This window comes from Borostomias antarcticus, assembly GCF_949987555.1.
Source record: "Borostomias antarcticus genome assembly, chromosome: 17".
NCBI lineage: Eukaryota > Metazoa > Chordata > Actinopteri > Stomiiformes > Stomiidae > Borostomias > Borostomias antarcticus.
Genome location: NC_140250.1, coordinates 12,959,905 through 12,985,978, shown reverse-complemented (window position 1 = coordinate 12,985,978; position 26,074 = coordinate 12,959,905). Strand labels below are relative to the sequence as shown.

The 26,074-nt window shown below is 42.9% G+C and overlaps 1 protein-coding gene across 1 annotated transcript; it reads left to right on the top strand.

The window, feature by feature from the left end:
* Positions 1 to 750: 750 nt before the first annotated feature.
* Positions 751 to 21,492, top strand: acod1 (aconitate decarboxylase 1; the record flags this gene model as incomplete). Its single annotated transcript, XM_084452001.1, has 5 exons — positions 751 to 762; positions 1,873 to 2,034; positions 19,212 to 19,301; positions 19,586 to 19,785; positions 20,556 to 21,492. The coding sequence occupies 5 exons, from the start codon at positions 751 to 753 to the stop codon at positions 21,490 to 21,492; spliced, it is 1,401 nt and encodes a 466-aa protein (XP_084308127.1).
* Positions 21,493 to 26,074: the final 4,582 nt, after the last annotated feature.

Below are 26,074 nucleotides of genomic sequence, written 5' to 3'. Positions count from 1 at the left end.
TTGGTATTTATATTTCTAACATGGCTTGGTATTGATATTTCTAACATGCACTGGCAACTGTGGGACCTTATGTAGAGAGGTGTGTGACTTTCCAAATCATGTTCAATCAATTGAATTTACCACAACTGAACTCCAATCAAGTTGTAGAAACACCTCAAGGATGATGAGTGGAAACAGGATGCACCTGAACTCAATTTTGAGTGTTATAGCAAAAGGAGTGAATGTACATTTTTTTACATTTGCAAACATGAAAAAATGTTTTTCGTTATGGGCTATTGTGTGTAGACTGATGAGAAAAAAGTGAATTTAATCCTTTAATCCATTTGGAATAAGGCTGTAATATAATAATAAATAACATAATAAAAAGTGAAAAAAGTGAAGGGGTGTGAGTACTTTCCAGATGCACTACATGTGACAATGTGACTTCTTTTAGTGTACTCAGTCACCTCCATCACAATTTCTATAAAATACCAATATATGTTTATTAGAATACTATTGTCATCACTATCAATATGCATCTACTATAATATTAACATTAACTGATTGTTATTTACACTAAAACCTTGGCAAACCTTCTTCCCTGTTTGAGAGTCATTATGAAAGTATCAACTTCCCAGTGATCATGCTGTAGGTGATCATGCTGTAGGTTTGGTCATTCTGGAAATTTGTTTAAAAGCCCAAATAGACAAATGCATGGTATTAAAGGATCTTGCTTAGCTCATTTTCAGAAAGAAACAGAGACAGAGCACAATGATACGCAAGGTAAGGTTTTCCTGTATTCACTTTTAATATACTGTATTATCTCTCATCATCTCTCCCTTTATTATAGAAAAAAAACATTTCAAAATGTGTTAACAACTTTATGTTGTAGATTAATGAAGAGAAAGGCAAGGTAGGGCACGTTTATTTTTAAAGCACATTTCAGCAGCATGGCAATTCAAAGTGCTTTACATGAGACACTAAAAGCATCAAGACAAAGTACAAGAAACACCTAAAAGGTCATATAAAACTAAATGTAAAAAATGACATTTAAAACAAAATGCAGGAAAAATCAAATACAGGAATTAAAAGCAGTGTATGACCGAATAATTATATGATTTAATAAAAAGCAGCGGCAAGCAGAAAAGTCTGAGACCCAAGAAAGGGCAGGTGTGGACGAGAAAGCCTGAGTAAATATTTCACTGTTTTCAGTGATGTACCGTTTTGTGATGACCTCTGTTTTTGTGCATGGCTGTAAGCCAGCACATAAGATAGCGTTGTCACTCCCTCCCTTACTCTGGTCAATGTTGACCTGCATTTCTCTGTTGGCACCACAAGAGGCAGTAGTCCCAGCACTCCAAAATAAAGAAAGACACCAAAATCAACCTGCCGATTTCCACTGCACAAGTAGAGTAGCGGTGAAAGTATTGGACTCCCACCCGGGATATTGGGGTTCAAGACCCGATGGGGATGCTTTTATGGGACTATACCCCAAACCTCCACACATTCATCCTTTCACTCCAACCTTTTCGCAGATAGCACACAGATCATTATTTAATGTGATTTCAATTCACAGCTATTTCAGGGGCATTCTGTCCTACCAGTCCTGAACAGAAACAAGCCAGCCATACACATAAGCCAGGCTGGACCCCATTTTTGTGTGCATGGCGATAGTACTCTCAACGAAAACACAGGAATGATCAGAGAGCGCAACATCAGACACCTCAACCTTATAATATTCAGACATTTGGTGATGATAAAGTCCAGAATGTGCCCCTTGTTGTGTGTGGGCTCCGTCACATGCCGAATCAGTCCATAGTTATCAAGGACACAACACAGTTCTTTAGGGGACAGAGGGGCTAAAGTGAGATCGCTTGCTTCTTGTTCTTTCAGAGTGTGACAGAGAGTTTTGGAGTGGCCATCTCCAGCCTGAGCCCGGCCCAGCTGACCGACATAGTGGTAGGGAGGAGTAAGAGGATGATGCTGGACACTCTAGGAGTGGGACTGCTGGGCACCAGGACAGCCGTCTTTAACAAGGCCCTCCAGTACAGCCAGGTAGGCCACCTTGCTGAGGGACACCGAACCTGACAGTGGCAAGCAGCTGTGTAGGGCTCCTGTTACCAGTATTACTAATATGTTGATTCCATGTATGCTTCTTTTTATCTGGATTCTGGTGTTATACTTAAACAAATGACTGTGGTGTCATGTAAATCTACAGCATGAGCTTAAAATACACTTTTTCACATCATATACATTATACACTATGGGGCAAATGGGTAACACTTCATAATACAGCCAATGTCTTACCCGTGTCTTACCAGTGTCTTACACTGTCTAACCAGTGTCTTACCCGTGTCTTACCAGTGTCTAACCCGTGTCTTACCAGTGTCTTACCCGTGTCTTACCTGTGTCTTACCCGTGTCTTACCAGTCTCTTACCTGTGTCTCTTATTATTCAATATTTTTGATAATCCGATATTCGTGCAACACTGATATTTACGAGGCCACATAGCCTACTTACCAAATTGGTCTCAGATTGAATATGTCCCAATCTATTAAAGGTGCTCAGTTCGATTTTTTTTCGGCCACTAGATGGGGCAGTGGTGCAGCGTATCAGATATAAACAAGTGGGCGTTTTCACTCCATATATGGATATGCACCCTCATACCCCCACCCCCCCAGCCGCATATTCGCTAGTCAGTTGAAATAGGAAGGGCCCTCTCTGTAGCTGTAAAAAGGAAAACAGCTTGAAATAGGCTTTCTATCATGACTGCAATGGGCCCAGCATTGCAACTACGGTTTAAAAACAGTATTATAAGTTCTCTCATCCATATTCAGCAACGGACATGTCTCAAACGTCAATCAAGATGACGCTGCCCCTCTCTTATATACGGTGCCGTTCAGGGGGTGGGGCACAGCGTAATAAAAATAAATTCTGCATTTGCTCCACAGGCACTACACTGTTGGCTATATTTTCTGTACAGATAGTTATGACTCCCCTGGACCTATGTATTGCATATATTGGATTTATTTTTTTATTTTTTTTACAAAAAGTGCAGTAAATCGAACAGAGCACCTTTAAGGCCTGAAATTATTCAAATGCAGTAAATTACGATTATAACGTGGATTGGAGCATTGACAATGCAGACATTCACTGATTAAAACTGGCACCATTCAGGGGTACAATATTTTGTAATTCAACAATTGGCTTTAGATAATTAATATGGCAGGGATAGCCTACAATGCACTTGCAAATAAGATACACAAGGTCGATGCGATCATCGCTTCCCTACCAGTCCCGTCTCCAAGGGCGGGCATTTGGGGGCCAGGCCCGCCCACTGAATCAGCTGGGCCCGCCCTGAACGAAACGCGAAAGACGTACTAAATCTCTGTGATGACGGAATGACCCCGGGCTATTCTGCATCTGATTGGCTTACCCTGATATACTTTAACCAATCGAACTGACCACTAAAACCTGACCAATCTCAACCAAGGAAGGCACCATATTAGCCAATCCCAGGCAGAGTAGGGCAGATCATTCATTCCGTGCCGCGCGGTTATTTTTGGTAATGTTAACGACATACTAGTGCAAAAACATGCATACATGGGATGAATTATTAGTGGATGTCAGAAGATTCAGAAGTAGTGGTGATTGCTCCTTGGCTTAGGCTACCCATACAAATAAAAATAAAACTTGATTTGTGCGCTTTCTTTCAGTGAAAGAAGGCACGAAAATCGACTTTCAGACTGTCTGTCTTAAATGCGTCTTGTATTCTGCCATATCGCTTGATTTTCATCCGTGTTTAGCATTTTGGTAGTGCTCCGTTGCCCCCTACAGTCCTCATGAAAATACAGTCCACGTTACGGTCCGTTGACCGGTCTTACTAGCTCGTTATTCACTTAATATTGTAGGCCAGGTAAAATGATGCAACAACTTGACTGTCCCGTCATTCACATCACCTATTGGTCAATCACGTTACCCACTTTAGCTATATAGCTACTGGCAGCATCAATGAACATTGAAAACGGAGATCTTGAGTAGGCTATTTGTTGAAAATTGATTACAAAATGAAGTGGATTAAATGAGTTTGGGTTACGATATAAGGTAGGTCTTTTGTGATTAATTACCAGTTGTTATGGCTGTGCGTTTTGCTTTGCCTAGATTTAATTGGCACTCGAGAGCGTTAACTTTGCTTCCTGGAGCGGTGGGCTAAGGCCTAGTAGGCTAGTAGTAGCCTAAACACTGATTAGTGAAGTAGGGGAGTAGGCTATTGAGTGCTGTGCCCCAAGGGGGTGTATTTTATCGTTCTGTCATTCCTCTTCGTGGTGCTTGGCCATTGTTGTCATATAATGGCTCTGGAGTTTATTTAGTGTGTCCCTAAAAGCTTGGTTGTTTCTGTATGTTTTTTGCATACAAAAATGCCACTGCTCAGCGCCCTTCTGGTGCTGTGAAACCTCCCATCAGGGTATGCTTTGAAAGCGCATCCCTCCCAAAATTGTGCGCGCTGCGCGCTTGCTTCGCTGGTCCTGACTTACCCGGTTCTAGGACCCACCAGACGCCAGGGCTTAGTTGTCTTGATAAAAACATTTTAGTAATTACAATAGTTTTTAACGTGTTTTAACTTTACCAAGACAATTATTCACCCAGGATTTAGGTTCTCAGGTCACCCCACCTATCTGGAGAGGAGAGTTGGCTGGTTAAGTGACTCGTCAAATAAGGCTGAAGATGCTAGTTTCATAAGCTGCAATTTTCTTTTGGGGAAAACTTGTTTATTTGTTTGCACAACAGGGATGCCCTTTTGCATGTACATTACTTTGAATCACTTATGATGGACTTGATAGGTTTAGTGTTATTTTTATTTAAAAAGGTTTAACAAAAATGTTTTTGCATATTCTCCATATAACAGCAATCAACTTATTTTGACAGTTTTGATGAATTCTGAGCAGTGAGGAGACATTCCAAAGATATGGTAATGGTAAGGTAGACAGACAGACAGACAGACAGACAGACAGACAGACAGACAGACAGACAGATAGATAGATAGATAGATAGATAGATATAGACTTATGTCAAAAACACACAGAGGTAGGTGTCGGTGAGAACTTAGAATAACAATGAGAAATGAGATATCCCTCTAAATCTGACTGAAAAACGACTTAAAACGGGCTTAAAAGCACCTAAACAATTTGTGTGTGCCCCCCCTAACATATTGAATGCCCCCCCTGACATTTCATTCTGGAAACGGGTCTGTTCCCTACTAACACAGTACGTTAAGCTGACGGGACACATTGGTCGCAGTTTGGTACATTTGCGACGGTACCAAAAGCGGACCTAGCTGACACCTAGCTGACACTTGCCTATACAGTCGCAAAATAACCAAAATAACCGACCTCAAGGAGACTGTAAGGCAACGTAGCCGTCACTGCTGCTTAAATCCGTAACTACGATGTAATTAAATGACGTGACAATGCTGTTACATTACAGTCCCACCCTGACTTTATTGGAACATTTAGTCAGAACATTTGTTAATTACTTAGGTTTTAAAATACATTTTGAAGTCATACAGTTACAGAATTGTAATAATGAGGAGAAATCCTGCATGTCTGTTTTGTGTGTAATTTCTAATTTACAGTTAATATTAACACTAAAGATTTGCAGTCTAGGCCTAATAAAAATAATGATAAAAAATATGCCTAAGAATAAAGTCCTAATTTTGCAACCTAAATGTGAGCAATGAATGCTGAGCAGTGAACGTAAAACAAAGAATGCAAGGCACTGGTCTACTTTCTTAGGTGACACAATTGAAGAACTAGACAAACAAGTTACACACTCTGGTACAGTAGGTGGCTGTATGCACATTAAAGTTGTTTGCGATCCGCCACTAAACCCAGCAAAGAAGAAGAAGACGATGACGACGGGGTATCCTTCCGTTTTGTTTGAAACAGAAACGATTGAGAAAGACCAACACGCCAGTCTTTATCCCCGCGACAACACAGATCCTGTAAGTATCTACATTTCAATGTATACATAGCTAGCTATGTATTTTGGCATCGTCCCAGATAAATGACACCAACGTTATGTGCAAGCTACCCTTTTGTAATGATTATATATATGCAGATGCTCTCTTTCCAATGTTAGCTAACTAGCTAGCCAGCTAACGTGATTAGCCTTTTTCTGTACATCATGGCTAGCTAAGTAGCCTACGTAAAATTACTCTGTCGCAATGATTGTTATAACTTTCGCTTTTGTGTAATTGTAGCTTAAATTGTAATGTTGGCTTGGCAACTTGAGAATATTTCAGTTGTGTACACTAAAACCACAACAAGCCCTTGCTCTATGTAAGCACAACTAGCGATTCATAAAGACAGATTGATGAAAACAACCGTTTCGCGGCAGAAAATATATTTTTTAGAAGCTGCATTCTCAGTGCCCCGTCCACCGCCATAACATGGATATACTTGGCTTGCGCTGGATTTTAAATTTCTTCTACAGGCCTCCGAATTACACGAAAGTTATCTCGGTGAGTCAAACGTCATATAATATGCCGTAAATAAGGTCCAGGTTGTCAAAATTCCCCTTTAAGGTTACTTATGATCATATACAATGGTTCAGATCAAAACGTTGACAAAACTAGCACTTGTGAGAAAGTCTGATAATTGCTCTACCACCGTTTTGGTCATACAGTATACTATTTTTTACATTTTGTTGAGTTTCTTGCACTAGGTCTTGATGCTTTCAATGTCTCATGTAAAGCACTTTGAATCGCCTTGTTACTGAAATGTGCTATATACATAAACTTGCTTTGCCTTCCAAGATGGGCTGCTTACCAGGAGTGGGATTTGAACCCAGGAGGACATAGTCCCATTAGATCTTGAGTCTAACGCCTTAACCACTCGGCCATCCTGGTGGCTTCTGTGAAAGCTCTGGGAAGAAGACATTGTGTGATAGCACTAAAAAGACCATTTGGCATACACACGGCATAATGTAGATCCAGTTTGAAATAGAGATCGACCGATATGCATGTATTAGGGCTGATACCGATAATTGCCAAGTTGAGGTGGCCAATAGCCAACATTGTCAGGCCGATATTCAATATCACAAATTCAAAACTCAAAACAAATGTGTCACTTCTATTCCTGTATTTCATTTTTTCTGCATTTTGATTCAACTAAACTATTTTTTACATTTTGTTTTATGAGTTTCTTGCACTAGGTCTTGATGCTTTCAACGTCTCTTGTAAAGCACTTTGAATCGCCTTGTTACTGAAATGTGCTATACAAATAAACTTGCCTTGCCTTCCATCCGAGTTTGGACTGCTTACCAGTCTAACGCCTTAACCACTCGGCCATCCTGGTGGCTTATGTGAAAGCTCTGGGAAGAAGACATTGTGTGATAGCACTCAAAAGACCATTTGGCATACACAGCATAATGAAACAGAGGTTTTGGACATAAATGATCTTCCATCCAAGATGGGCCGCTTACCAGGAGTGGGATTTTAACCGAAAAGGACATACATGGAGAACCAGTTTAACCAAAAATAGAGCTATTGGACATACATTAACTTCAATTGAAAGAAGAACGACTTACCTGGATTGGGATATTAAGGGGAGACACCCCAGGTGAATAGGAAAAAAAAAAGCCTTAATAGGTATCACCATCAAACTCCCCCAGTTTGTTAGGTACATTAAGGAGCATCTTTTTTGTATTACAAGTTTTCTGAAATCTTATGGATAAATATGCAAATTAGGCATTATATGCGCTAAATATGCGCTAATTTGCATAATTTCAGGAAATCATTTTTTTTAACTGGTTCAAGCCAGATTCAAAATTCTTGTTTCATTTTGTTCACATATCCCTATTCAAACTTTGTCCAAGGGGGATTTTTGATATCTCTTTTCTTCACTTCAGAAATCAGAAAATACTGTCAACAGTCATAAAAAGACCAATTTTCGCCATGTTTTAGGGATAAACTGTTATATAAATCAGGCTATGAATGAAATTTAAAAAATCCCCCTTGGACAAACTCTCAGAATATGGATTGGAACAAAACTGGAAAGTTAGGTGTATGTAGGTGCTACTCAAGTGGTGGTTTTGATGTCCCTAAGATGAGAAATAACTCATTTTGAGAAAACGGGCTTTGAACATTTGTATTGTAAAAAACCATACATTTGCATTGTAAACCAATATTGACAAACACAATATCCAATCACATCATTAGTAACAACATTACACAACACATAGAAACTGAAAACTGAATAACACAGCATGTTGTGGATTCAAAATAGTCCAGGAGTAGACATTTTGTATAGAGAAGCAAGACCTGTTTAGTTGGAAGCCCACTCACCACGTCAAGGTACAGGCCACGAGTGGGATGTTAGTAAGACAAGACATGAGACGAGACAATGTTAGTAGGGAAGAGAACATTCCCTTTAAGAAAGCTTGTATTATTTTGTTAAACAGATCATGGACAAAGACAGACACATTTGACGAGGACATGCATGAGAAAACAGATTATCCAACTTTTTTTTTAAGCGTTTTACATGGAGAAAACATGAATGAATGAACATGAAGAGTAAACTGATTCATAAATACACAGGACAAGATGTGGTTAACAATCCAGGGTAAACAACAATAGAAGCTAAATATAGATTGCCAAACAAACAAACAAGTGATATAACCATCGTCAAAAGCAACACCATAGGAGACATCAGGCTACGCCGTCATAGGTCTACAGGGTCACTCCTCAGATGGCACCACACTAGCTATCTAAAAAACTGTTCTAGGCAGCTGGTTTGTAGATCCCACTCAGCTGCAGTCCACAAAACTATTCTAAGCAGCTGGTTTGTAGATCCCACTCAGCTGCAGTCCACAAAACTATTCTAAGCAGCTGGTTTGTAGATCCCACTCAGCTGCAGTCCACAAAACTATTCTAAGCAGCTGGTTTGTAGATCCCACTCAGCTGCAGTCCACAAAACTATTCTAAGCAGCTGGTTTGTAGATCCCACTCAGCTGCAGTCCACAAAACTATTCTAAGCAGCTGGTTTGTAGATCCCACTCAGCTGCAGTCCACAAAACTATTCTAAGCAGCTGGTTTGTAGATCCCACTCAGCTGCAGTCCACGAAACTGTCATAAAGCAACAATATGTTCACCAAGGCGTCTTGGAAACGCCCTCTATGCCCAAAACTCTAATCTAACCTAAAAACAAACTAGTCCATGCCTGCGCCATATGTAGGTCCCTCATCCATTTCCTGCTGATGTCTCTTTATCTTTTTAGCTATACTCTCAGTCTTGCGCCTACGCTTTGCACTGGAGCTTGTGACGGCATCAGCCTTTGTGACTCTGAGCATATCTGCTTCCCTCATTGCATTTACAGTAATAAATGTGCTCTGCAGCCACAGGCTCTCCATTACATTAAGCATGGCAGAGGCACCCTCATTGAAAGTCGAAATTGCCATGCTAGCTGCTGCTTCAACCCTGTTTCTCCCTACAAAGACTGTTTTTGGACACCGTGCCCATATAACTGAGTTGAGACACTCGTTTGCATTTTGAGTGCCTCCGTGCTGCATGCGCTGCAGCAGACTATCGCTCGACATGCGGTGGTACACTGGGAGGAGCTTCTGCCCCACCTCTTTTTTTAAAAAGTTGCGAACATGGTGTTCATGGCTCTCAGGTGGTTGATCATTTTCCTCGGCTTTCCTATACCAACACCAGGAGGGGCTGCACCTGGTGTGCATGGGGTTGTCATCAGTGGACATACAGTGAAGCAGACTACCCCATATTGCCTCCTTCATGTTGTCCACTGAACGCTGGTTATTGAGAATTGCCCCCCTGTAATAATTTTGTAACATTTTGCATTTTTTGGCAGTCAGCTTACCTACACCCTTTCCCCCTAACTTCTTCTCTGCACTTATCTTCCTCAATGCTGTACCCATTCGCTTGTGGGCGTGATTAATACACTCTAACTTTTCTATTGCATGCCCAGGATATGGGTTCAGTCTAACCACTTCCCTAAATGCTGCACTGTCCCCATCTGACAGCATCTCTGTGTACCGCAGCTGGTGACGGTTCAGAGACCTGGCCCACATCCTCTTAGCTGACTCCTGCTCCATTGCCTTACTCGAACCTACAAAATTTATAGCACATTCAGTGTGTGTCCCTTTCCAGTCATTAAACTCCTGCTCTGTAATTTTGCTCTGTCTCATTGCACTTTCTTTCAACGAACAAGCATGGCAATAAGAGGACAGAACCTCATAATCTATCACCAGTCCTGTAATGAGGTCAATACACACACCGATTCCATAATGGGAACTAAACCCCCGTTTCTGCCATGTACCATCAAATGAAACACCAATACTTATCACTGCGTCTGTATCCTCCCTCAGCAACGCTGCGACCTCTGGGTCCACATCAGCATATGCCTGCCTTATCTGCTCTCTGCTTCTGTGCAAGGACTCCAGACCTCTCTCTATTTCAGCAACTGGAATTAAAACAGTTTATTCGGTCAGTTTATTGATACATGTAGAAAAAATACCACAGGTAGAGAGGGGGAGACTACTGTATAATATTATAATGTATAGGCTAATATTCATTTATTAACCAATGTTTACAGTTCTGATATTGGCTAGAGAGAGAGAGAAAGAGAGAGAGAGAGAGAGAGAGGACACGTTTCAATAGCCTACCTGTCACCCTCTTGTCATGTTTCTGATATGTTTTCAGATGAAGCCCTGGGATCCCTAACACTTTACTAATCTTTTTGAGAGCTGCATACCCCAACCCTAACTCGTGCGCTAAGAGGACCATCCTCACATTGACATCAAATGCAACATCATTCCTAGTTGTATCATGAAGCCGAGTCGATGTGTAGACACTTTTGCGATAGCCATTCCTCTCACAAAGACTGCACTCTAAGAGTAAAGTACTACAGAACCCACTATTCTGAGGATCTATGTTAATTTTAAGACCAGTCCCTGCACAATTAGGACAAATCAACCCAGTTATCAGCTCATTCAAACGCGCCACATGAATGATTAACCATTTCTGAGTAGCAGCCTCATCTCCCTGCTGCTCACTGGACATGCTAACGTTAGCCTCCTCTTGCTCACTAGACATGCTAGCACCGGCTAATGACAACTTGCGCGAAGAGGCACTTTTTGTCTCATAAATGTCATCCTTATCATCCTTTCCATCTGGTTTCCTGTTCGATCTTGCGAGCAAAAGCTGTTGTTCTTGATGCTTTGTACGCTTCGAATACTTCATAGACGGCATTGTGACTAGAGTTTGAGAAACGGGGAAGCGTGTCACATGACGATTCTGAACCAATCACGTTCTCAGAAATCATCAACAGCCAATGAGATTTCACGATTAGCATCAAACCCGCCTTTGTATTTCCACGATTGGTTGCTGATACAAATGAAACTATCAGGTTTGGTTGCGATAACATCATGCTCGAGAGAGAGATCTTTCTATCGATATATAACATTCGCGGATCCAAAAGACGGCCGCGCTCTGGTTCGTTGCGAAAAAATGCTAACTTTTCGTGATTTTAGGAAGAATCTACAGACGCACACAGACTAAATGAAGTAAAATAAACATCTAAATGCGTATTTTTGATGTTTTATTTCCACTAGTATGAAAGAAGACATGTTATGGAAGCAAACTAGCACAAAATCTCAAATTTGACCAGGGCGTTGAAAAACGATGTTTTCACCTACCGTGTCTCCCCTTAAAGCAATACATAGCGTTTTCTCTGGTTTTCTCAGAACTACGCCCTCACAGGTTCTGCGAGTAAGTGCACTGTCATACTGTCGTAAAGTTATCAGATTGTCTTTTTCTTTTTCTGGCTTCCTCTGTGATGTTTCGCTTCGGTTTTCTCACCTCCGCCATGATATCATTGAGTTAAAAAACGCATGATATCCATAGACGCCGGAATAGTTAGCTACTACTGTGTTGTTTAAAGTTGCACTGAAATGAAAAAAGCATTCTGTCCCATTTTGGTTCACATAATTGGTCACAGTGTTCACCTATTCAACGTTATGTATGCCAAAAAATTTACAAAATTTTACTTTTGTTGTAATCTTATATCAAAGTATATAATTTCTTACTTCCTGGAAAAGGGTAGGTCACGTGCAATTACAACAACAGGTACCTTAGATTTTAGGCCAATAATCTCACGACATCCACCCGTCAATCAACGCTATCCTTTTGTCGAATCTGTCTAAAGTTCTTAAAACCTGTCCACTTGTCAATGTTCCAATCAAATTCCTCTAGACATTATGTCCCACCCTCATAGCTTGTTTGCGTCGGAAATACGTCAAACTACGGAAGTTAGATGATCGCAAACGTCCGTTTCTGTGCGACTTTAAGTACAACGTTGCGCATGCGCACTTAGACTGAATGCTGCGTCCCGGGGGCGCGAGTTGTAAAAGGTAATAAATGTCAATGTATTATCGTTCTGAGTAGACTGTATGGACGATTCAGCTTACTTTTAGTAAATCTAATTGGAGAATTAGCACCAGACATGTTAGTAAAGGTCCAAATATCACGATGTATTGCTTTGAACAATGAGTCCATGAAATCTTGAGACTGCCACCTAATACTGATAATGTCCCTTGCTAAAAGCAAGCTTTTTAGCAGGAGTGGGGTTCAAACCCACGAGGATGTTTATCCATTGGATCTTAAGTCCAACGCCTTAACCACTAGGCCATCCTGGTGGGCTTTGGGAAGAGGACAATGTGTGATAACGCTGAAAAGACAATTTGGCATTGATAAAGCATAGTAGACATCCCATTTGAAACAACAAACAGAGGTTTTGGACATAAGTGATGTATCTGTACGTTGATGTACAACAACGTCAACATGATGTCTTCAACCTGCCTTATAGCCCTTAAATGCACAATATGGGTAAAAAGTGGCCCAACAAAGGTTTTGCTATATATATCTTTGCAATAAATACATTCTATTGGTCATAAATCCTTATTTTGCGCTTGCACAAAGAATCAGATTCAAATTTCCTTTCGTGCACATCCGAGGATGTCCTATTATGGACACCGTAGTTTCTTTGGAAATTTTGGTGCGGTGCATCGTGTGTAATGTTTGTCTCACACTAGCTGGACGTAGCTAGTATCTACTTATATGTGACAGCGGCTGGTGATTTGGTCCGCAACTCGGCAAACCCCGAAATGCGCTAGAGGGCAAAATAACTAAAAAAACGTTTTTTTTCGTTTTTTGTTTTTTGGTGTATTACCAAAGTTGAAGTTGTGAAGAACCTACTTACTATAACAGACAACAGTTTTAGGTTCACGAAATACGTTTAATTAGTCTGCAAACTAAGCTCGTTTTTAGCTGATTTCGAGCCGGGCTTGGGGGCGGGCAGATCGATTAGCATGATTTGTTTTCATTGGCTATTGCTTCCGGGTTCTCCGCCCCCCACCCTGCCCATAAGAACTGCACGTGGTGTTTGTTTACATTCAGTTCCACGTTTAACCATGGATGCTACTGCTTTTGCGAAAGCTCTGAACAAAGATCTGCTCAACGCCGCTCGACGATTCGACAATGGAGAACTTATGGATTCGTACCTAAAGGACTACATGGATGTTGACGATGGTACAAACTCGGAATGTGGTAGTGAAGAAGAGGACAATGCTTCTGATCTCGAGCTGGAAGTCGACGAAGATGGAGAAGAGGGGGATGGCATCCAGGACATGGAAAGAGTTTTACGAGCAATCGATATTGTTACCGTGAACATCGACTGTGAAACAGAAGAAATGGACAGGATCAAAAACTTTGATTGCAAGTGCCAAGTGAGACGAAAGGAGAATTCTGCTGTGGCTCCTACCTCTTGCCTTCGCAAAGTGAACCCTGAATTGGTTTACCGGTCGAGACTGAACATGGCAGCTAGAACTCCAGGAGAGCAGGACTCGTTCGTACACGCAGTTTTGTACGTGTTGAACTGTGATACAGAGCTGACTGTTTCAACAAAGCAAGTTGCTACCAAGCGAAAGTTGCGGCGAACGACGTACCAGATTCACACGACGGTTGTCTGCCGCCAAGCTTTCTGCTTTTCTATAGGGTAAGCTATCTTTATACTACCTGTGCTGTTTACATTTACGTTAGTCGTTTAGCAGTAGCTCATTTCTAAACAAGTGACTGAGTCTAGCTAGCATAACAAATCTAGCACTAACTAACAAAGGCTAGCTAGCTAACGTTAGCTAACATGCTAGTTAGCTGAGCTGTCCCTTCGTTCCTAAACTACCCAGCGAGGCAGCTAATATCTAGCTAGCTAACGTTAGCTAACATGCTAGTTAGCTGAGCTAGCCCCGTGTTCCTAAACTACCCAGCGAGGCAGCTAATATCTAGCTAGCTAACGTTAGCTAACATGCTAGTTAGCTGAGCTAGCCCCGTGTTCCTAAACTACCCAGCGAGGCAGCTAATATCTAGCTAGCTAACGTTAGCTAACATGCTAGTTAGCTGAGCTAGCCCCGTGTTCCTAAGCTACCCAGCGAGGCAGCTAATATCTAGCTAGCTAACGTTAGCTAACATGCTAGTTAGCTGAGCTAGCCCCGTGTTCCTAAACTACCCAGCGAGGCAGCTAATATCTAGCTAGCTAACGTTAGCTAACATGCTAGTTAGCTGAGCTAGCCCCGTGTTCCTAAACTACCCAGCGAGGCAGCTAATATCTAGCTAGCTAGGTAGCTATTACAGAGAGAAACAGAATGAGAGAGCATGAGAGGTATGTTAGTCTGACACCTTGTTTTTTGTTTTGGTTACAGCATGAGCAAGAACAAGCTCCAGGCCATAGCCCAAGACTACCAGGAGAATGGTGGACAAGTGCGAGAAAGGAAGAAGGGTCCACGTACAAACCGCTACTTCCTTAAGAAAGAGGACATCGAACGAGTTGTGACGTTCATCGGCAACTACGCTGAAGACCATGCCATTGTCTTGCCTGGCAGACACCCTGGTCACAGGGATTTAACTGCAAAGTTGCTGCCATCCAATGTCTCCAAAGCTACAGTGTGGCGGCTCTACAAAGATGCTGTGGAAAAGCTTGGTATGTAAAAGTTGGATACATACATAATTTGACATCCTATGGTTAAAAACATACATATTTAATTCAATAATATCATACAAATAAAATATTATTTATTTTCAGAACACCGTGTTGTGGCTCTGGACACCTTCAGACGGCTGTGGAAGTCATTGCTCCCTCACATAGCAAGCACCAAACCCCGGACAGATCTCTGCTGGCTGTGTCAGAGCAACAACTATCAAGTTTACCGAAGTGCCAACCTGCCTGACAACGTGAAATCAGCCAAGCTGAAGAAGCAGGAGCAGCATCTCAACCTTGTTCTACAGGAGCGGTCACTCTACAATGACATGAAAGCTGCATGTGCCAAGACCTGTGAGGATTTGCAGCTCTCCCTTGGCCCCTCCACACCAGGCAGCAAGAAGATCACTATGCACTACAGCTTTGATTTTGCACAACAGGTGAGAATACGTTCATCCTATGATGAGTGTGTTGTGATGTGATGTGGTATGGTTAGGGTTACATGTGTGTTTTTGATTTTCAATGCATCTCATCTTTTCCTTTTCTTCCTATTTTTTCCTTTGTCTCTTAGGTTCACTTCCCTTCTGACCCTTTTCAGCCAGGACCCATGTACTTCTTGACTCCTCGTAAGTGTGGCATTTTTGGTGTCTGCTGTGAGGGAATACCGAAGCAAGTGAACTACCTGATCGACGAAGGGATGGCCTCAAGCAAGGGCAGCAATGCAGTCATCAACTACGTGCATCATTTCTTCAACAACTATGGAGTTGGAGAAACAGATGTGGACCTTCATTGCGACAACTGCCGTGGACAAAACAAGAACAATTTTGTGCTGTGGTACTGTGCTTGGCGGACCATGCACAAGCTTCACCTGCAGCTGGACGTCCACTTCCTGATTGCAGGCCACACCAAGTTTGGCCCTGACTGGTGCTTCGGCCTGGTCAAGCAGAGCTTCAGGAAGACCAGAGTGGACACTCTGTCTGCCATTGCTGGAGTCGTCAGGGACAGCTCTCCTGTGAAGCACGTCAACATCCCCCAGCTTGTTGGACTGGAAGACGGCACCGTGCTTGTTGAATGCTACAACTGGCAAGAGCATCTGAAACCCTACTTCCGGGCACTCCCACAGATTTCGAGTTACCAGCACTTCAGGTAATTATCATGCATTAGCTAGTCTATTTAATCAACACTTTCTGGTACTATTTTATGTATATGGAGTGCCAGTACTGTGGGCAATAGTTTAATGTACTTTCTTCCTTCTATTCTATTGCAGTTTTGATGCAGAGAGACCTGGCATGGTTGTGGCCAGAGAACACCGTGATGCACCAGCAGTTGAGTTTCAGCTGCTGCGCAAGCCTGATGTCCTGCCCCCCAGAGAAGGTCTTCCTGTGCAAGCCCCACCCGGACTGGACATGGCCAGACAGACATATCTCTTTAACAAGATCAGAGAGTTCTGTTCTGATGAGGGACGAGACATCACATGTCCCCCGCCAAACTCCACAGCAGCTCAGAACAAGACTGTCCGCTTGTAGATTCACTGCAGATCATCAGGATGGACAGCACTGCAGGAGAAAGGCCACAGCCTTTTCCTGTTTGTATACTGAAGCATTGCGTGTTCTCTTGCACAGACTTGCGCACACTTGCACAGACTGCATTGTTCGAATATTGAATACTGAGCCGAGTACTGTTATTACCTTGAGTATTGAGCTGGGGACTGTTATTACTTTGTTGTACACTTGATCACAATGAACACTATGCACCTTGTTATTACTTTGCTGTGCACTTGATCACAATGAACACTATGCACCTTGTTATTACTTTGTTGTGCACTTGATCACATTGAACACTATGCACCTTATTACTTTGTTGTGCACTTGATCACAATGAACACTATGCACCTCGTCTATACAACTGACTGTACACTTTAACACTTAGACTGTTGCCTTTTTTTGTACACTTTACTACTTATGCTTGTAATGTATATCATGTATTTGACAATAAAGAATGTTAAATTTGAACTTCATCTTATATTGTTCTTAACTGCATTCACAACACAAGATTAATACTGACTCAAAGAGTGTGGGGTAATCAGTGAGAGAGCACCCCACTCTCAGGTAATACCCCAAGTTGACAGCCACTCTGACAGATAATGACAGATCGTCCAGTGGGGGAGTGGCTGGGGGTGCGGTTACCAGGCTATTGTTCACGCCCATTACCTGGCAGTCAGAGGTGTGAAATGTTGGAGAACTTTGGAGGGCGATTTCTCAGCTAAGTTGATTTGGCAGTACTAGCATTCAAATAAGCATATCTTCTTCAAATATGTTCAGATTTCAATGTATGAGACCTCATTTGAAAGCTTACAATCTGCACTTTCATAATCTGTAAAAAACTGAAAAATGAAAATGCCTAGTTGAGGACCAAATCACCAGCGGCGGTCACATATACAAGCTGAGCAATGTGCCATTCATTCCCTTGTTGTCCAACTTTTGCCTCTACTTGTAGATTGTAAGGTTAATATATTGTTTAGCTTGCTAACTAAGTTGGTTTTGCTTTCGCGTTTTAACATAGGCTACATCCTGGGTCGTATTGTGCTGCAGAGGTTGTATGTTTAGAAAGCTAAAAGCTGTTACCAGCCGGCAGATTGACTGTGAATGCCTTTTTCTGTAGCATTGCTGTATAGAAGTATGTCACAAAATGTGTTTGTGTGTGTGCATGCCAGTGCCACAAACACTTATTTTTCACATTATTGTTGGATTGATGTTGTTGCTATTTGCACAGTTGTCAGTGTTGCAACCCCATTCACTGCTGCTGTAGGCCTACATGTGCATCTTGATTCTAATGTAAAATAAAATTGTAAAAAGTTCACGGCTTTGTTCTCTGTGGCTACATGATTGAAAAGTAAGAAGTTGAAACAAAGTTGCAGTTTCAACAGTGATGCAAAGTTGACTCAAAGACCTTAATTTACCCATGTTGAAAAGTAAGCCGTTGAAACAAAGTTGGGATTTCAAAGTTGATTCACCTTTCAAATTAAACACATATTCAGCAGTGATTTTAAGACCTTAATTCACCCATGTTGAAGAGTAAGATGTTGGAACAACGTCACGATATCAACGTTAATTCACCTTTCAAAATCAAAACCTAATTCAACGTTGATTCACATAGTCACATGACGTTGAATCACCCGTGAAATGTTGAAATGCCAGCTGGGTATGATCATAAGTAGGCCTAACCTTAAAACAGGGCTAAACATGCATTTTTCCTTTAGGCCTACTACTCCTTTAACCGACTAAACATTAACCGAACCTTAGCCCTTCTCAGGAACTGAGTGCGCTGATGAGGTAGCATCTGCTACTACAGTCCTTTCTACCATCATAGGAAATGTTGACTTTTAAATAGTCGCCAAGTTTGGTTATTGCAGGTATGGCATGACTTCTTCTTGTGACTGGCTCCAAATCAGCCCTTAATTCATCTAATAGCTCCAGAATAGAATTGCTAGATAAGCGATATGTTTGGATTATCCTCTCCTCTGACATCCCAAACATTGTCACACGGATGGAGAACACCCGTTCTCGGCGTGTTCGCCTCCTTTGTCTTCTCCTTATAACGGCTGCCATGTGTGTGCGCAATTGCACGGAGCCAAATAGCAGGCTAGGCTACCTGCCCTTCCAAGGTCTACTAAATTGCAAACGCCACCACTCAATTAGCTTTCAGGCTTGATAAGTCACATTGCGCGTGCTACAATTACGTATTTGCATTTTCTCCTCACATATTTTGTACGCTAGGGGACGCACGCCCCTTATTACATATTCATTTCGGCCAAACGTACTAATTGGATAGCGCGTGTTAATTTGCGCACTTGAAGGACGCAATCCCCCTTGCACACCGTTCATACTGCGGCATTCGCACACGTTTTTATAGGCTATTGCAAACCTTTAGTAGATCAGGCCCAGGCTTTGTACATCCAACCCAAACCGAAGACACACCGCACGCGCTGTCTGCGGTCTGCCGCTGTGTAGGCTACACTGCGGTCGTAAACGTTAGTAAGCCTATGTCTGCCCCCAATAATAGCCTACTGAAAGTAGAACCTAATTGTTTGTTTACTGTCTGTTTTTAAGTATTGCTTTGTTAACTGTTCAGTATTAGTACGCTTTGTTAATGCTGCGTTTTAATTCTGTTTGCGGTATGTGTTCTTAGTGGCATAGGTCCGTGGAGAGAAGCAGTGTCTGGGGAAGATGTGGCATGGCTCTAACACCAGAATATGCGGCATTTGTCAACGGCATTGCGGTAAGCTTGGATTGTAGAAATTACTTACAGCAACACTTTCTTTTGAGGGGCCCTTAGACGATCTATGTATAAAAACCCAACATATCAATACACTCTTTTAGTGTCACAATTGGTGTTAATGGATTGTTTATTGACTGTTAGTTGACGGCTCATCTACAGAAACCACCCCCCCCAAAAAAATGTACCAATAGATACACCTACACCCACATCCCACACAACCCAAGGTTTCATATTTGCCATGACTTTGGCTTGACCTCACTGGCCTCTCTCCCCCCTGAATCTAGGTACACTCTATGGATTTTGATGATACATGGTACCCTGCCACCCACCCCTCGGGGGCGGTCCTACCCGCTCTTCTGGCTCTGGCAGAGACCATGCCAACCCCACCCACTGGCCTTGACCTGCTCCTGGCATTCAATGTGGGTATTGAGGTGCAGGGTAGACTCATGAGGTTCTCCAAGGAGGCACACAATATCCCCAAACGGTGAGTTACTTCTTGGTGGTATGAATCATATAAATCAATAAAATTATTCATTTGTTAGAATTTTTATATGTTTTAGTAGCACACAGTATTGCTATGAACGTTTATTTGATACCATGTAGGCCTATTTGTGTGCGTGTCAAATAGCCTACGCCGAATACCCCAATACTCTGAGCTACCACACCACTGTGACGTGCAATGAGTGTGATGCAAAACGGCTACGATGACACAGTACAGCAAGTGTGTATTGCAGCGAAGCGCTCATAGCAATATACATCTACAATCTATATTGAGTCGACACTTTCATGAACTCTAAATCAGAAGATGTAGTAAGAAATCAACGTATGAATATAATTTTGCTCTATAGCCTACCAAAATGAGAATAAAGACATCATCTTATTTATGCTTGTTACTTTCATGAACTCTAAAGCAAAAGTTGTACTAAGAAATCAATTTGTGAATGTAATGTTGTATAGCTTACCAAAATAAGAATAAACATCACGTTATTTACATTTTTTAAACAATGCTTTATTTACAGTCAACACTAACAATCTACTCGAACTCTAACAATGTGCAAAGCGCATCACAAGTTATTTACTCTTTTTCAACAATGTTACCTCTTCCACTAAAACCTGTACAGTATACTGATAAATAATGTTCTAGGACTAAAAAGCCATTCGAACAAAGAATATCTATTGACATGCTTTTTAGTTTAGGTATAGCTTGGACTTTCCCAGTGTTTGGGAAATCTCAACTTCTGGTCCCCTCCACAGGTTCCACCCCCCAGCCGTGGTGGGTGTGATGGGCAGCGCTGCAGGCTCAGCCAGGCTCCTGGGCCTGTCCCCAGCCCAGTGTGTCCACGCCCTGGCCATAGCCGCCTCCTCCTCCGGGGCCCCCATGGCCAATGCAGCCACCCAGACCAAACCCCTCCACATTGGCAACGCAGCACGGAGAGGCCTGGAGGCAGCCCAGCTGGCCCGGCTGGGGCTAGAGGGGAACCCAGCCATCCTGGACCTGGAGTCCGGGTTCGGGGTATTTTACACAGACTACACCCCCACCGAGCTGTCTGGAATGTATGGAGGAAGGTTTAGATGGGCTCTAGAGGACCAGAACGTGGCCACCAAGCGTTTCCCTGCTCACCTGGGAATGCACTGGGTGGTCGATGCCACGCTGGCTGCCCGGGCAAAGCTGGACGCTGCTGGCCGGGGGCCCCTGGACCTGAGCCAGATCAGGAAGGTGACCCTGAGAGTGCCTCCCTCTAGGTACGTGGACCGGCCCTTTCCAGCCACAGAACACCAGGCCAGGCACTCTTTCCAGTTCAATGCCTGCTCAGCCCTGCTGGACCAGCAGGTGACAGTGGACTCCTTCAGCGAAGCCCAGATAGAGAGACCCCTCCTCAGGGAGCTGCTGGCTAAGATCATGGTGGAGAACCCCCAGGACAATCACCCCTGCTTCGAGAGGATGTATAGTGAGGTCGTCATAGAGACGGAGCAGGGGCAGAGCTATGCCGCCAGGTGCGATACCTTCTACGGCCACTGGAGGAAGCCACTGAGTCAGGAGGACCTGGAGGGGAAGTTCAGAGCCAACGCCTCCTCTGTGTTGTCTCAGGAAGGACTGGAGGGGGTATTGGATGTGGTAAGGAATATAGAGAGACAGCAATACTGCTCAGTGCTGGGGTCCTACCTGCAGATGAGTAAGAGGAGTCTGTAAAGAGAGCATACTCAAAATGGCCTAGGAATGTTAGCAGTGGATCTCAAGCATAGCATATCTCTCTCAGCAGTGTTGCACTCATTTTTACCAATACAATTGCAAAACATTTCCATGATTTTTCCATAACTTAAGACATTTCCATGACTATATTTATGCTCTGTAGGCTTATGTATAAAGTAATAATGTAAACTTCATGTTATGACGGCTCAGAATATCAGTATAGTCTAACAACAAACTGGTACCATGGCATAGGAACTTAGAATAGGTTTAGTATGGGACACATTTAGTTAGGGTTTAGATAGGATATTTTAGCATAGGATTTATTTTGTTTGTTTGTTTAAGGTGTTTACTATTTTACGGTTGTATTAAAGTTGTTTATTATTAGCCTATTGTTCCCCTTTCCCCTGTAGATATTATTGTCCACAGTTAATTGTAAGGCCATAGATACACACGGCAGTTCATGGCATTTCAATGACCAACCGGAAGTGGGGTACAGGATAACACATTTTAATGAATGGAGTTTGTGTATTTTTGGCCACCTCCAACATAAACTGTCTGCTTTTTTGTGATTGAATAAACTCTCCTGCATGTTTGTTGTGTCCCTGTTGACATATTTAATGGTTATCACCATCAACCAACTGCATAATAGTACTAAACGAATGAAATGCATTAATTAGATCTCAAATTTAATTACACACATACACACAATCACATTGGAGTAGTCAACCTTTGACCTTGCTACACGTTTCTGGCTCAGAAGTCTTTTGGGGCTCCATTGTGGAACTAACGTTTCTTCCTCTTGCAGATGTGCAGCTTCCTGTACAGTAGCTTGTGCATCAACGGGTTAACTGGGTATTTTTACTTTATACAATGCTTGAGTATATGTGAAAGATAACAAAAACATTGGAGACATATTCACTGTCTTTAAGACCATTGATACAGGAATAAGGGTTTTGTTATTGTTTTACATGGGGGTAGGTTTGTTTACAGAGTGATTACTATCATTAAGCTATACTAGATAGGCTAGATTATCATACTAAAATTAAGCAATAAACCACGAGAGGCCGTGTGTTATAGTGATTTTATAACAGCTAGGGGGCGTTGTTAGGCACGATGCGAAGCGGAGTTTTTATTCAAAATTTATTCAAAACGAAGCATCAAAACGAAGCATCATTCCCACAATTCCGCAGAGAAAAATAGTTCCCCTAACAAATGGGTTGCCAAGCAACAACAACAACTACAATGCATTGGATCAAATGGGAGGCGCATTCATACTGAAAAGATATGCGGTCCCAGGTGTGTTACAAAGTATTTTAACACGGCTTCCAGCCAATCAGAATCAAGAACCAGAACTAACTGTTGTATAATATAAACTAGAAAACAAATGCCAAAATTCTTTGGCCACCTTAGGTGGTGCCAAAATCTGGATTGGCCCCTGGACTAATAGGCCTACGGCTGGAGCCTCAGCAACCTCTTGATGCGCGCGCATGGCTTGGAGTGTGGGCTGTAGATCGGCTCTAGTAGAGTGTGGTCCGTGACAAAAATTAAACGACTGGTGTCATCTCCCCCTTTTGTCCCTGGACAGGTGCAGCACCTATGCCTACTGGTCCTGTGTCTGCGATGATCTTAGTGGGAGCGTCCTTGTTGAAATAAGCAAGCATCCCTGCCCTAGCAAGTCCCTGTTTCAATGCCTGAAATGCTTCTTCTACTTCCGGTCCGAAGTGGAACATCACGTCTTTGTCAGTTGGCGGAGCATCTCTGAGATTGTCGCGAACTGAGGGATAAACCTACTGCTGTAGCTCACTGCACCCAGTGTTGCCAGATTGAATTGACCAATCCCAGCCCAACCACAGTCTAAAACCCGCGAGATCCACAAAAAAACAGCCCAAAACATATACTCCCAGCGAGGAAACGCCCCTAACTTGCCACAGCTCACCAGTGGGGCGATTTGGAACCCTCACAAACATAAACGTGCCATAGTGCCAACAACAGCAGCAGCCACAATAAGGCCAATACACAAATTAAAAGCCTATGAGGAACATCTTTCTCTCTCTCTCTCACAGACACACACACGCGCGCGCGCACACACACACACACACATTTCACAGACAGGAACACACTGACAGCTGCAGAAAATGTGGCTTACTACAATGGTGGCTGACACGTGAGCACAATAAACACCGGAATGCGACTTAGCCGAATTAATAACTCTAACATAGACAAGTGGCTTCTCTCTCTTTCTTTCACCCCCCCCCCCCCCACACACACACTCAAAATAGTCATGTATAAATGATCTTACCTGTATGTAGAATTCCAACGCTGACTTGACAATTTTGAAGAACGTCAACAGAACTATATACATTCCACGCCAGCTCGACTGGCTAATACATAGATGCATCAAATCTCCCCAACAGCTGGCGGGGAGGTTTGAATGTTGCAGAAGTCCATCTGTTTCTGGCCAGACCAGTCCGCACATCCATAAGGCTAGATAGCAGCTGTAGTCCCATTCTGTTTCTCTGATCATCTTTTAGTAGCGTCACCATCGAAAATGCTCTTTCGACGTGAGCATTGGACACGGGCAGAATGAGAAGTCGGATGGCACCCTGTGCTAGTTCGTGAAAGCACCGCTGTCCTCCAGCATCTTCAAATGCCTCGACCTCCAGCCAAAATGTGTCTATGGCCTGATTGCTTGAGAAGCCAGCTGATGCCACATTCCTCCACTGGGATTCTAGTTTGTCAGTCGGACATGTGAAAAACTCCTTGGGCAGGTCTTGCAGTCTTGGTCTGTTGATGGACATCACAGACGTTGGGGACAGGAGCTCCAGTTTGCGCAACATTTCCATCGAAGCAGGGAGACGTGCTTGGTATTGCGCCAGCACTTCTTTTAAAAAGTCCATGCACCGTATTGCGATCCTCCCCTTAATTTCAGGAGCCAACGTACTTTCCTCAAATCGTGTCATGAAAGCGGTACCCAAGTCTGCGTCCAGTGGTGAGAGGAAGAGACTGTCAGATTTGAGGTCAAGTTCATGGAGTTGTTTGTCGCTGTTCATGCGCAAAACGCTTGGCTTAACAACTCGGCGCAGAGTTGACATGTACAGTCGATCCAGATCCCTAAACACACCCAGTGAGTCTCCCGTTTCCAACTGAAAGTATTTATTCACAGTTTTGATTTCAGTCAAAACAGGTCGGAGAAAATGCATGTAGAGGCTGTTGGTTTTGTCGTTATACATCTCCTTCAATATGCGGGCAGAATAGCAGTGTTCTGCAATTGAAGCCATGTTAAAGTGAAGTCTGAGAGCATCCTCTTGTTCGACAATTCTATCGATGCAGTCTGCCATCACTAACCAACGGGTAGAGCTTGGACTTATCAGTTTCAATGGACAGCCCCCGTCGTTGAGTGTCTCGTAGATTTGCCTGTAGTCACACTGGCGCTTGGCAGAATGGGCGAACCAGTTGTAGGTTTCTCTGATCATATATTCAATGTTGCTGGGGAGAAGCTGCATTGCCTTATTTGCAACTATGTCGAGTGAGTGGCAAATACAGCGAATAAGCTGTAAGCTTGGCTGCTTTTCTTTCAGTAGGGTGAAAACCGAATGGTGTTTTCCCACCATGACGCTAGCACCATCTGTGGCAATTCCCACCATGTTTTTAATCTGCAGACCGTTCTTTTCTAGAAAGGCAACTATGGCATCCGTTATCCCATTAGCATCAGCATTCATGAGCTCCACAAGTCCAAGATAGGTACTGACAAACTTGTTGTGCTTTTTTGAGTGGTATTTCACACAGAGGCAAAGGAGCTTATTCACTGATATGTCGGTGGTTTCATCCAGATAGAGGGAATAAGGGGACTCACCAATATCCTCCATTAGTTCTTCTCTAAAATGTGGCACCAGAACAGACTTGATGACAGCTGTACACTTTGTCCTGTGCATTTTGAATGCCCCCATCTCATCTTGTAATATATCAGACAACTCGTCCACCGCATTGATTGAAGTGTGACAAGCAACGTAGGTTGCTATCTTGATTTCACGGCGTTTCTGGTCAGCTTTTATTGTACACTGCCCAGCTGTTGCCACCGGTACAGCAAAACTTTGGACACTTGGTGCACAGCAGTGAGACCTATGTTTCTTGGTTTTGGCATGTTCTTTCAAGTCGTTTAGTTGTGCTCTGATTTCAGTATTGGGACAATACTTGCAACGGGCCTTCGTGGTATCTCCCACGACGGGTGCGATCCAAGTTTTGAGAGCTGGGTCGCTCTCCCACTCTTTGTTGTACTGCTTTTTATACTTTGCCCACTTCGGCATGGCGATATACAAAATGCTAGCTAGCAGTAGTAGGCTAGTACATGGAGGTATAATGTAGGTTGTAGGCCTAAAGGCAGAGCGCGAGGCAGAGACGAGCACCAAGTAGACACACACACACGCTGTCTTGATGACTGACAGCACAGGTCAAGGCAGCAAATCAAATGCATTGAACAGGGAGAGCTCCATCGCTCCTATTGGACAGGTGCACATCTCCCACCCTATTACTAACGTCATTGGATAAAATTGAAACGTCTGTCCCGACAGTTTAAAACAATATT